Source organism: Sphaeramia orbicularis, chromosome 9 (assembly GCF_902148855.1).
Source record: "Sphaeramia orbicularis chromosome 9, fSphaOr1.1, whole genome shotgun sequence".
Taxonomy (NCBI): domain Eukaryota; kingdom Metazoa; phylum Chordata; class Actinopteri; order Kurtiformes; family Apogonidae; genus Sphaeramia; species Sphaeramia orbicularis.
The window spans coordinates 34,198,678-34,211,746 of NC_043965.1; the positions used below are offsets into that span (position 1 = coordinate 34,198,678).

At 40.7% G+C, this 13,069-nt stretch overlaps 1 protein-coding gene across 5 annotated transcripts in view; it reads left to right on the forward strand.

Annotated features, from left to right (window-relative positions):
- The window catches only part of ncor2 (nuclear receptor corepressor 2), a 94,734-nt gene that overhangs the window by 45,561 nt on the left and 36,104 nt on the right, over nt 1-13,069 (forward strand). For all 5 annotated transcript variants that reach the window (XM_030142501.1, XM_030142498.1, XM_030142502.1 and 2 more), the window contains 7 exons: nt 1,843-1,956; nt 6,508-6,564; nt 6,965-7,017; nt 9,972-10,038; nt 11,097-11,269; nt 11,390-11,483; nt 12,011-12,189. In XM_030142501.1, coding sequence (XP_029998361.1) covers nt 1,843-1,956; nt 6,508-6,564; nt 6,965-7,017; nt 9,972-10,038; nt 11,097-11,269; nt 11,390-11,483; nt 12,011-12,189 — 737 coding nt within the window. The remainder of the gene's footprint in view (nt 1-1,842; nt 1,957-6,507; nt 6,565-6,964; nt 7,018-9,971; nt 10,039-11,096; nt 11,270-11,389; nt 11,484-12,010; nt 12,190-13,069) is intronic.

Consider the following 13,069-nt stretch of genomic DNA (forward strand, 5'->3'; position numbering starts at 1 on the left):
TGTCAAAGCAAATGATGTGACTTTTGCCCAGTATTATTCTAAAAGCTGTTTTCTACAGAACTTGGATTCAATTTCCAAAGGCAAAAGCTTTTTAGCATTATTAATTTGGATTTGATAGGCTTAAAATATTGATAATATGCTTCAAGTATTATGGATTCTACTAATGATGATTTCATTGAAGCTTTTGGCATGACTTTGTGCTTGCCCAGTATGACAGCTATTATGATGGCCTGAAGAAAATTATAGATTTTTTTAAGCATGTAGGTGATTAAGAGGCTCAATACAAATATGTTTTTTACGGATGGTTTTACAGTCTGGCTCTTCTCAAGCATTAAAACATCTGGACTAATTAAGTGGCATGGTACGGTTTGGCAGAGTCAGTGGACGGGTGGGAGTTAGCGCTTAGGTTACAGCCAGCCTGTGTCATGTCAGCCAAGCTTCGGATGTCTGGTTTATTTTATTTTACTTGGTGGTGGGTTTGGAAATTGAAGGGGGTCTCTTTGAGAATGTTGGTGTATCCCTCACCAGATGCTCACCCAGGCCTATAATAGCATATTATGATCCATCGCAGCTCCTCTGTGGACTGTCTGGAGGCCACCTTTTCCCTTTGTCTGAAGGTCTTGACAGAAGGCTTGACTTAATTGTAAAGCAGCTAAAGGCATGGCGCTAAGAAGCACTTAGCCTCAGCCTTCAGACAGCTAGTTACATCTGATACTCTACTTCACTGCTTTTACATTGTTTGTGTGTATATTATGTCAGAGTTTCTATTAAAATTATTTTTGACTTCTTGGAATTATGATCTTTATTAGGAGATGTAGTATTAAATGTAGCATTTAAGACCCTTTAGAACATGTATGCAATATTCACACAGTGTTTTACCATGTTCAACTTATGGGAAGAAAATGAGCAGTTGATCCAAACAATTGTCATTGATTTTGTTTCTATCTAGTAATTTATGGCTATACAGATCCTACCATTATTATCCATATGTGTGACTGTATGTTTTGAAACAGCTGCTCTCCATGTTGGATCGTATAATGATTCCCTATATAAATAATTTGTATTTTGCCTCATTATTGTCTGATATTGCATTACATGAAAGGACATAGCCACTTCAATGTGTTGTGTGTTTGTGTAGTTAAGGTAAAGCATATGGTTAACATTCTTACTAATACAGGAACCAATCTCTTGTACTTTTTGGCACTGGCTACATTTGTGTAGTCTCTTTACCTGTCCTGATGCTTATCCAGGCCGATACAGGTAGTGCTCTCTGAGTGATCAGGCTTTTTTTTCGGCATCTGCTGTGAACCTCCTAGTGAGAGTCAAGAAAGTACTTGCATAAGAGGAAAGCTTAAATTCTTTCTTTGTCTCTGTGTCCTGGTTAGCATTTCAGTAAAGAGTAATTCCAAAAATGTAGTGGTTTTGCGACTACCACATCCAAGCAATAGTTGGTTTTAAGCCAAAGAAATTGTAAGCTGCAGGGACTCTTGTGTTTTTCTGTATTTGTCTTGTGTTAATTTACTCCCTTTTGCCTTTTTATGTTTTGTCTTCTCTTTCTGCCTCCCTCTTGCTGTTTCCCTGACTTGATGGTTCAGCCACACAGCAGGCACTGGCTTTGTTTACAGGCTGTTGTGGTAACTATTTGATTAACTAGGCCCCGGGGAGTTAATAGCTATTAACAGCTAATAGGACAGTTAGTTTCGTCTCAGCTGGAGTGCTAAGGGAAAAATGGTTGATCAAGCACATTCACACTAACCTCACATCAGGAACTGGTGAGCAACAGGTCTTCCTAGAAAATCAGGGCTTTAAGTGATAACTGTTATCTTTGTGTTTGTGTTACAGCAACAGCTGGAGGAGGAGGCTGCAAAGCCCCACGAGCCAGAGCGGCCTATCTCACCACCACCTAGCGAGGCTAAGCACCGCAGCCTGGTGCAGATCATCTACGATGAGAACAGGGTGAGTACAAGACATACGGACACAATCACACCATATTCCACCAGTCAAACACAGGCTGCTTTTAATGCAAAAATTGTTTTCTTTTAATCATACATTGATCACACTGTCTGTACATATATGAAGGGGGTGAAAGAGCAAGCTTCTTTCCTCCATGTGTTCATAGATGTCTCACTATGATTATGCAAGATGTGTTTAGGCTTTTACATGTCCTGAATATTCTATTGCCATCCATGGGATTATTAGGGAAGATTGCTTACAGTCCTTGTTACGTAGTCTACACCGTCCACCAGGGTTATACCTTAACATAAATTACAGGTAGATTTGGTGATCACAAGAAGCATTTACTTTTCCTTGGCATATACTTTCATCAATAGTAGAAATTACAGGCGAACTCTGGATTACTGCTGTTATTGTACCAGGCACAACAAACCACGCCCCTCGCACATATTGTAGCTTATTTTGGCATCGATCTAGCTGATGTCATCATGTCTCTGTGTGTGCATAGACATAGACAAATTTCAGCCATTATAAGCAAATGGGGGGGGGGGTAAAAATCATTAAAAATTGGAACTTTGACCTACTTTTCCCAAAATGTAATCACATGTATTCTGGGTCACTGGCAATCTATAAACCCAAGTTGGTATGAATTCAACTTATAGTGTAGCTGCTAAAGTGTTAACAAACAGAAACAATTCTCTATTGTGCTCCATTCAAGTATCACAAAAAGTAGAAAGAAAGAAATGTGTGTGTGTGTGTGTGTGTGTGTGTGTGTGTGTGTGTGTGTATATATATATATATATATATATATATTATTTTAAAACGCTCTAGTAAAAGACCGTCTGTCTGTAGAGGATTTTCTTCCTTATCTACCGAGTGCCACAAGGCTTTCATATTCCTCCTTCACATCCTGCTGTCAATGTCATGCAAGGCTGAATCATTGCCAGACTGAATAAAAAAGCCTCTAAAGGTCAAGTAGTAGGAGTAGGCACGATGCACACAGCAAGGTGACATAAACACACACTGACACAAATCTTTGTCTTTAGCACTTATGAAAGTACATCACTTTTTCAACAGTAGAAAATAGCTGGGAGGCCTTATAAAGTCATTTTGTAGAGTTTGGGGAGTGCTATTCACTGCACCCATTCTGTGCATCGGGGCTCTACGCAGGAGATTACATTTATAATGGAGTGATTCTCAGTGCTCTCAGTCCACCTAGTGGTCAAATGCACCAGTATCTTTTTTTATTATTGTAGTGTTTTTAAGTAGGGAACTTCTCTTACACTGTACCACAAACTACAGTCAACTTCTTTGAACAAACCCCCCATGGGACTAGGAGTAATGTTAAAAATTCACAGTTCACAGGAAAAGAGCTCTTGGGTGTTTTGAACATCTCGTCTCACACATTCAAGGCAAAAGATTGTTCTTTGAAAGATAAAGAAAAGAAGTGAGGGAGAATATCCTGCATATGGAGAATAAGTTCCACCTAATCGCCGACAGGGCCCAAGGAACCTTTAAAGAGAGCATCGGAGTACAGACAATGCCCCTCATGGCTTTTGGTCATACCGTTAGCATTGCAGTGCTCTGCTATTGCAACTACTAAGAGGACCTGTGATTTAGCAGTGCTTGAGAATTGCTCAAGACTTGTCTGAAAGGCTGGAAGTCTAAGAGTGACTCATGCCTTACTCCACAATGTAGCCTGACCTCTGTACCACTTTCCATTTCCCTCTCAGTGGCTGCATGTGCTCTGGCCTAGTGCCCCCTCTCACCTTGCTACCTCACCTCTGCACACACAAAAAAGCATAACTACTGTGGCATCTATACAGAAATAAGTAAACACCTTCTGCTCGTATACATTCATGCATTCTCTCAGTTGCTCAGAATTATTATCTTAAATGTTAAGATTCATTAAAAAAACATTTATATTTGATTCAGCAAAGTAATTGTTATGTATTTACATCTTTGTATAATTTGCCTACATTAATGTATGAACAAGTGACATATTAAAGGAAAAACATCCATTATTTGTTTTAATAAGCTCAAATCCACTATATATGGCCAGCACAGCTCCTTCTCCCTGTCTATGAACATCATACTTCCATGAGATATTCCCTCATTTGGCCTTTTGATGTGGGTGAGGGAGAGAACTGTCTAACATGTCGGTCTAAAATCTCCCATAGGTGTTCAGTTGGGTTGAGATCTGGTGGCTGCGAAACCCACAGTATGTGGTTCACGTCATTTTCATACTCGTCAAACCATTCAGTGAAGTCTTGTGCTCTATGAATGGAAGCATTGTCATCCTGGAAGAGGCCACTCCCATCAGGATAAAAATATTTCACCATAGGATAAGAGTGATCACTCAGAACTACTTTATATTAAATCGGAGTGGTTCTTGCTTCTAAGTGAAAGCGTGGGCCCAAACCAGTATAACAGTCACTGGATCTTCTCACTTTAGGAGTCAAATGTTCAGTCTTTTTTTTTCTCTCTCTTGCCACACATACACTCGTCCACTGAGAATATGGTGAAGGATGACTCATCTGACCATATCATTCTATCCCCCTGTAGGCCAATGCCTCTTTGTTTTTGCTTTGTTTTTACCGCTAATGTGCATTCATCCTTCCTTTGTAATGAGGGGTTGTCATAGTTGGGAAATAGTCTCGGAAATGACATCAAGCGAGACTTAGAGTATAAATTCTGTTTTTCCTCTGTTAATTTTGCCTTTGCTTTTTGTCTTTTTATGTTGTGTATTTGTCTCACTTAAAGGCGGGTGCTGGTATTAAATGGTTGTTGGAATTTAGTTGTGTAAAATTATGTAATATGTGTGTCTGTGTATTGTGCTGTGTACTGTGGAGCTTTGTTGACTGCTATGGCCTGAGTAGCAGTATGTGCCACCTACCACAAGGGGGCATGATTAATGTAACTAACCAGATTTATCTGCCTAGGTCTTGTGATGAGGTGTGGTGTGTGTTGGGCAAAGGATGAGAGGGCATTTATCACATCTAAAGCTCACATGGTGTGATTGAACTTTAAAGCTATTCTAAAATGTCATTCTTTATACAGGCTACTTTGGATAATATCCTCCCCTTCGTACCACAGCCAAATTTGTCATTACTAGTGATTACTGTGATGTTATATTCTAAGGTTTTCAGTAACTGTGTTTTCCAGATTTCCTTGAACAGTCATGGCCAGGAAATGAGAGTCTCCCTGAGGATGAAAGGCTTCTTTTAATAATTGCTGCTCATTAACTGCTTCTGTAGCAAGCAAGCAAGCTCTGTGAGGCAATATTCTGCAGGGTGTTACACCAACTCACAGCAACATGAATGAGGAAAAGGGGGATTGATGTAGAATGACTTTAGGTCATAGGATAATGTCATCGTAAGAGTGTATTAGCAAATGTGAATTTTCATGCCTTTCATGTAAACACTCCGAGTCCTTTTAAAAGAGCAGCCATATTATTTGGCTTCACTCACATATGACCCAGTTGGAAGCTGGTGTTGAGTTAAGTTAAGCTGTGTGCGTGAGCTCCTCTGGGTACTTACATCCAAATCTGTTAGCGTGAGATTTACGCAAACTTGAAGAGTAGATCCCAAACACCTCCTGCGTACCTCAACAGTGAAGACAGAGTGAAAGGGACAGTGAAGCAGCATGACCCAGTGGGTGGTGAGGAAGAAAGGTTGATGGGCGTTGGCTCTCTTTTATCACCTCTGAAATTTCCCTTCGGTGTCCTGATTCGTCTCTATCCAACCCCATCTCACTCTGTGTCCATCCCGTCTGCAAATGTGTCCGTGCTGCGAGTCTGCCTGCATGGTCACTGAGGGAAATGAAGTGAGATGGTAAACGACAGAGCATGCGGCATGTCAGCGATGAAGCTCAATGAAGTGGAGAATTGTACAGAGCGGAATAAGGAAAAGAGTGAAGGGAACATGGAAAGGGGTTAGTCTGAGGCACTGCTCACACATTATCTAGTAGAACTAAATATAAATGTATGGAAGAGCAGTGCTCTGGGGCGGTCGTTCTGAGACACATGCCCGTCTTCGTGCTTCACCACCTCTCTGTACTTGCTTGGTCCTTACCAGGATTTTTTGTGTAAGGATGTTGCGGTAGGTAGTGACCTGGAGGTGAGGTCTTTAACTTCGATCAGATGTTCCTTTTGATAAGCCCTAAAGCATTATATGATGACCTCCATATTTTTTTTTTTGTTTTTTTTTCTCTTTCTCACCCCTCATTTTCTTTTCCACTCCTACTTGCTTTACTGCCTGTCTGCTCTTTCTCTCTACCTCTCTGTTCAGGGGAGGTGAGTAATCTTTTTTTTTCTCTCTGAGAGAAGAGAGAGAAAGCTGAGGCAAGGAGCTGTGGCCCAGCTTGAGCTAAAAGCTCTAATAATAGACAGTGCATTCAGCTCTCCATCCATCCTTACATCCAGCACTCCATCCATCCAGCGAGCGGTAGTCTAGCCTCAGTGATCAAGTGTGCGTGCTCCCCGTGTTGCCGTGGTGATGGCAGAGGTGCAGGCGTCCAACTAATGTACTACTTCTGTTTGTGTTCTCTTACCAGAAAAAGGCAGAAGAAGCTCACAGGATACTGGAGGGACTGGGACCCAGGGTAGAACTGGTGAGTGGAGACTTTACTTTTTCTCCTTTCACACTCATGTGTTTTTTTCTTTACTGACACAGACATATTTTTTTGTATCTCAGGATAAATGTCTGACATCAAGGTGGGGATTTTGTCGCTCTCAATCTATTGAACAATTTTTCTGTTGAGAGGCTACATAAAACAGTGTTCTTGCCCCCCCCCCCAAGAGGGCACCCATTTTCTGGGATTTTTTGTGTATTATGTTACATCAAGCCATTGTTTTCCCCTCCTTTTTTTTATCAGAGCTATTATTTCACAGTGAAGCGACGTGGAATAATTCTATCATGTATCTGACTGCAAGAGTCAGTTGTGGAAAACATGTTGCACAGATGTAAAATGGCAGGTTGTTTGATTTTTGTCTTTCCTCTCCTTTTTCCAGCCTCTGTACAATCAACCTTCAGATACCAAGCAGTACCATGAGAACATCAAAATGTGAGTCTGTCGCTACGTTTTCCATCACACTTTTGCGTGCATATGTATGTACAGAAACTAAAGTATAATTGCGTATGCCTATACAATATGTCAGACTTGCAGAAGATGGTACCACTGATTTCTCATGTGAATATGAATGTTTTTATATATTTTTGATACCAAAATGAGTGTGTGAAATGTCATTGATTCAAAAATAATGCAGTTGAATCTGTACTGAATACCAATATGTCAAACTTTGCTTCACGTGACTGTATTTGATTCAAGACAGCTAGTGTGGATGCTGTCATTGTTTTTATTGAGTGTATAGGAGATGCATGTTTGCCCATAAATCAAATGTATTTTGAGTTCTTGATCTAGTTGCCTTAAACTGATACACGGTGATACATTGTTCTTACAGACTGTTGGTGGCTTTTGGCAGAACCTCATATTTTTGTATCATGTGCATGCTTGGAACTTCTGCTAGTAGAATTTTAAATGTAATGGCGTTAACAGACCCTTTGGTTTGGTAATGGATCTTTTTTACTTATGCAAAAGAAAGTGATTCCACACTCGTATCACTGCTCACCTTTCTTTTGGCCAACAGCGATACCTGACATTTGAGCCGAAGATATGAAATTGTCATTATCTAAAGTTAATAGTGAAATTGGAATACACTTGAGAGGACCCTGCTACATGGAGTAACAAAAAATTCTTATGAAAGGATGTGTGCTGTTAGTGGAGCTGTTTCTTCATAAGGGTGGTGTTGCTAAAGGTTAGGTCGCTTGATTCATTTCACATATGTAGGCCAGGAAGTGAAATGATCGTACTCCATCTTGGTTTAATTCATTCCCGCCATTAAGTTTGTTCTCAAATTCCACTTCTTGATATTTTTCTGGTCTCGTGGGTATATTTTCTTCTTTTTAATATAGTTTTTATGCATGTTTTGTAACTTGTACAAAGCCTTTTGCTGACTGTGTTAATGATGGATTAATGTGAGTTGTGTGAAATTCCAGTGTAGGGGTTATTTTGTATACTGCATTATCATCAGTGTCTTCTAAAAGCATACACGTCTACTGAGTTGCTAGGATGGTAGATTTCTTTGTATTGTATTAGGTTAGAAATTGAATCCAGGTCAGTGTTTGTTTTTTTTCTCTTCTAGGGAGCTTAAGTTATTTTGTGTCCATAGCGAAGGGGCATTAGCCAAATAAAAACACACTTAGCTGTTGGCCTCTGAAAACTCACTAAAATGCTTGTAATGCAAAAATCACTGTATGGTGAAGGATTGATAAAACAGGCCAATTTCATATTTTCATCTGTAAGGGGGGGGGGGGGGACGGACGGACGGACGGACGGACTGTGTGTGGGTCTGCTGTGTCTATCAATGAGGCTTATGTGCATCTATAATCTTTTAAGGACCATAATTCACTGAGGTACATCAAAGGGCTGAAGGCAGGTTATGATGGCTTGTCTCCATACTTGGCACTGATATTGGGGCATAGGGGCATACCACAAGATGTGGCTGACCTCTTGGCCACACATTGTTCTGTCTTCACCCCTTTTGATCCCTGCATCGTTTGATCTGTATTATTGCCTCAAAGCAATTAACTGAAAACTCTCTTCTCTCACCCGTGTGTGTTATTAAATATCACTGTGTTGCTTTGAGCCAGCACAATTGACTTCTTTGTTTTGCTAACTGGTTTGATAACCTTGGCACTCATCCCTTCTGGGATAGATGAGTACAAGTATCTCACTGGAGCTGGAAGCATCAGAGTCCCCATCCTATTTCATGTCTTATAAACATAGCATTAATATGGCTTATGCAGTGCTACAGTTGCCAGTGTCCTTTGCTCATTCAGACTACAATTTAAGACGATATATCAAACTTTATATTCCTCAAAGCTTAGCACCACCACTACTGAACATATTTCACAAGTGTGCATCTATCAGATCTTTCAGCCATCATGTTTTAGACATGATATGCCAAATTACAGTGTTCTCCGATATCTCAGAAATGGCACAGGCTTAGAGCAGGACAAAGGAAACCTTTTTAGAGGGGTTCAGGGCGACTAATCTTTCCCTTTGCCATCTGGTGTTCAGAGGACAATGCCATCTCTGTCTTTAACAGGCTTAAACTCTCAGTCGTGCCTTTGCCTTACCAAGTTAGTTCTCACCCACTCTGTGCCATGTTAGGTGAGGACTTCCACAGTATTTAGATCTCTTTTTATTTATCTTTTCTGGTGCAGTTATTTGGCTCAATATACGCATGTTTTTATATGTGTGGGGGTGTTTGTAAGTGTTTATGTAGGATGGGGGTTTTGGCTGTTTAGATAGAACTTGGGTTTGTTATTGAAGATAACATGTTTGGGAAATGAAGAATAGGTCATCGTGTGTGTTTGTCCCTTTAGACCCACCAGTAGCCCACTTCCCAGTCTCCTGTCCTTGCCTGTGACCTGAAGGACCCTGCGGCTCAACTGAAGTGACTAATGTAGAATAAGATTACATTAATCAGCGGAGAACGTGACCTTACAACTGACAGATTAAGTGTCAGGAATAAAACTCTGTCTTGCAGCAAAGAAAGAGACAAACTGAGTGGCTGCCTAAGGAGATTACTGGCCCTGACCTTTATTTGAAGCACTGTGGATGGCTGTTCCCAGCCCAGACAAGTTTTATAAGTTTGGCTCCCCTCACTGTCCTTTCCACCCAGAGGCAAGTTTGAGTTTATTGAGCGGTGGCATACAAGGACAGGCATTGTTTGTATTTGTGAGTGTGTGCGTGGGCGTAGGTTGTTTGTTGGATAAGAAGTGTGGCAGAAAAAATGCAAAGGGTAGATCGTACCTGAAGAGTCTGAAAACATCATATTCTTAAGAGATAATGTGTGACCATCTATTTGTAGGGTTCTTCATGTCCTCACTTAACACTGTCCTTTTGTGTCTGCTCCTCTGATCTCTCCGCTCTCTTTTCTTTAACCCTTTTAGAAACCAGGCGATGAGGAAGAAGCTCATCCTGTACTTCAAGAGGAGAAATCATGCTCGTAAGCAGTGGGTAAGTAGAGACCTCAACATTTCTGACTCTCTGCAGGGACATAGCTCATGACGGATCAGTAGTGTGAAAGTGGGCCAGCTGCTTCTTGAAGTGAGTGGCCATTTTAGGATGAGTAAAGAGGAGTAGAGCTGTGGGCATGATCTGTTATCAACACTCTGACTCTGCCCTGGGGAGGAGATTTCTTTAGGAAAACAGTAAAGCTTAAATAAAATTACTCTTACTCTGTCATCTCAAAGATAGACCTAGATTTTGTTCATATGTCAGACTCTCAGTCAGTCAGGCACTATAATGAGCATTGTGCTGGGTTAGTCTGTGCTCTTGTCTGCCAGAGACTGAGCGAGACTGCGCCAAAGAGCATGACTATAAATAAAGCGGGGATCAATGGGGTGAGCTCTGATGCCAGTGCCAGGCGGACATCTTAAAATCAGCAAGCCTGACAGAAAATCATTAGTGCAAATCAAGCCCACAGTTTTCTATGAAATCTGTCTACAAGTTTCAGATATGGTTTCTTTTTTGTCCGTGTTCAACTTAAGAGATAGTGTCAGCAGTGGCATCCTCACAGTTTTACAGTTATTATATTGCGAGTTTATGTGAGGTCAGAGATAGCACCTGTATCAAAGCCTGGGCATCAGTGTCCAGTCATGCCTTGTGTTGTGTCTCAAGTGGGGGAGGTAAGTCCTTGAGGGAGACATCGCCGTGTGGTTTATGAGCCCACTGAGGGTCATGTCTCAACCAGGGTTAATGGTCTGCTTTACAACCTGCCTGTGAGGAAGTTGGGAAAACAGTGGGCTGTCGTCTGCCAGAGTCATGGCTGAAGGCCAGACTTCTCATAGTACCAACATGTCAGCGTACCCCCTTTTGATCAAGGAGCGGAACATAGGAGACACCAGAGACCCAGAATCAGATTTTCAGTGCAGGGATAGTTGTAAATACTAGTTTGTATATTAGGAAGAGCCTAGTATAAACAAATTCAAAGCAAAATTATAAAAACAATGGCAGGGGATCATTAAAAGTATTTGTCATGACTTCTATCCCCTCATGTCTCTGTGGTGCATCAGGAACAGAAATTTTGCCAACGTTATGACCAGTTGATGGAAGCCTGGGAGAAGAAGGTGGAGCGCATTGAAAACAACCCGCGACGCCGAGCTAAGGAGAGCAAGGTTCGAGAGTACTACGAGAAACAGTTTCCAGAGATCCGCAAGCAAAGAGAGCTGCAGGAGCGCATGCAGAGGTGACATCACTGAAATTTTTGATGAAATGTATTCAGTAATTTTTACGACTGACTTAAAGACGAAGACCTTTGATAATTGAGTCCGTCTTGGTAATACTCTTTAAATTTCTTGTTTTGCAGCCGTGTTGGGCAGCGAGGAGGTGGGTTGACCTCATCTGCAGCTCGAAGTGAACATGAGGTCTCTGAAATCATTGATGGAATATCAGAACATGAGGTAAGCTCAAATTTTTAAGTAGCCAAGGTAATAAACACTTTAAAAAAACATAGCCTTAAATAATGTGGTTGTAGTTCTTAATAGCGACATTAGATGCCAGTCTGAATTGTCAAGTACCTGTTTGACACACTGATCCACTGGGTTGTTACTGAAACATTTGTGAGGCTAAGCTAGCAGAGTTAGCCAAAGCACCTTGCTAAATGCTAACTACCACTGTTCCAAAGACATCTGTAATGTCTTTAACCTCCAGTTTAAGCTATGCAGTGATAATGGTCAGCTCAAAGTGCCTGTGAATGTGTTCTGTATTGTACTGTATATAAAGCTTCACACATTTTAAGTTCAGTTGGAACAAAGTAATTTAACATCTACAGTAGTAATACTCACAACATACAAGGAATTTTATGTCATCACATTAGAGTCCTTGCAGCGTCTTTTTAAGATTTCATTGTCTGATAGTTTCCTTCTGAAGACCAACCCACTCACTCCAGGATGTTGGTTTTGTTTTTTGTTGCATGTGTGTACTTCAGAACACAGAGAAGCAAATGCGACAGCTAGCAGTCATCCCTCCTATGCTGTTTGATGCTGAGCAGCAACGCATCAAGTTCATCAACATGAATGGACTGATGGATGACCCAATGAAGGTGTACAAGGACCGGCAAGTCATGAACATGTGGAGCGAGCAGGAGAAGGACACTTTCAGAGAGAAGTAAGTAAAACTGGCTGGCGACTTGCCTAAGGCTTTTTTTTTTTTTTTTAATAAATCTCTCATTCTTACTTCCCAAGAAGCAGCTAGTTTTTACCCTCAGCCCTCACCACAGGGTATCGTTATCAGTTCGTCCATCTGTCTGTTCTTCTGTCTGTCTCTCTTTTCGTTTGTATGTGCAAAAACGTTGGCGTGAACTGAAGGCCGAGGGTTTTCAAGTGCGGGCATGTTATGTTTTTATTATATTAAACATTTTTAAGCATTAGTCAAACCACAGCTGTTAAGTTGTTGATAAAATCTGCTTTTTTCCCATTCATTTTACACTAGATAACTTAATGTTGCCAGTTTGGTTTTATATTTATGTATTGTTTAGTTTTTCTGTTTTCTTTCTCCCATATCTCATTACCTTTTAGTTTTTAATTTAAAGATAAAGGGTTTTATAAGCAATGAGCTGAAAAATGCATGTTACTCCCTGTGAAATATGTGTTACTGATAAAGGGTCAGTAAGTTGTTGGTAAGGAAGTGGATCTTCCTCTTTCGTGAGAAACATGAGGAGGCGTTTCAAGCTGCCAAATCGAATGAACCCACACAGTAAAATCAATGACTGTAAAGTCTACTACCCACTTGCAAAAAGAAGAGCCTTAGTTTCATGTAAAAGCTTCATCCCAGGAAGATATGTGATCACATTGATCTTTCTTTGATGATGGTGAGGATTAAGGAAATTTAATAAAAGAGGATATTGAGTCATCACTTGGCCTATATGGAAAACAGCATTGACTGATGTCTGTATTTTGAATTTTCTTTTGCTCTTTTTCTTTGCATCAACAGCAGTGTTATGTCCTCAGTCATTCTCTGAGTTATTGTGTGATTTCCTTGAGCAGTA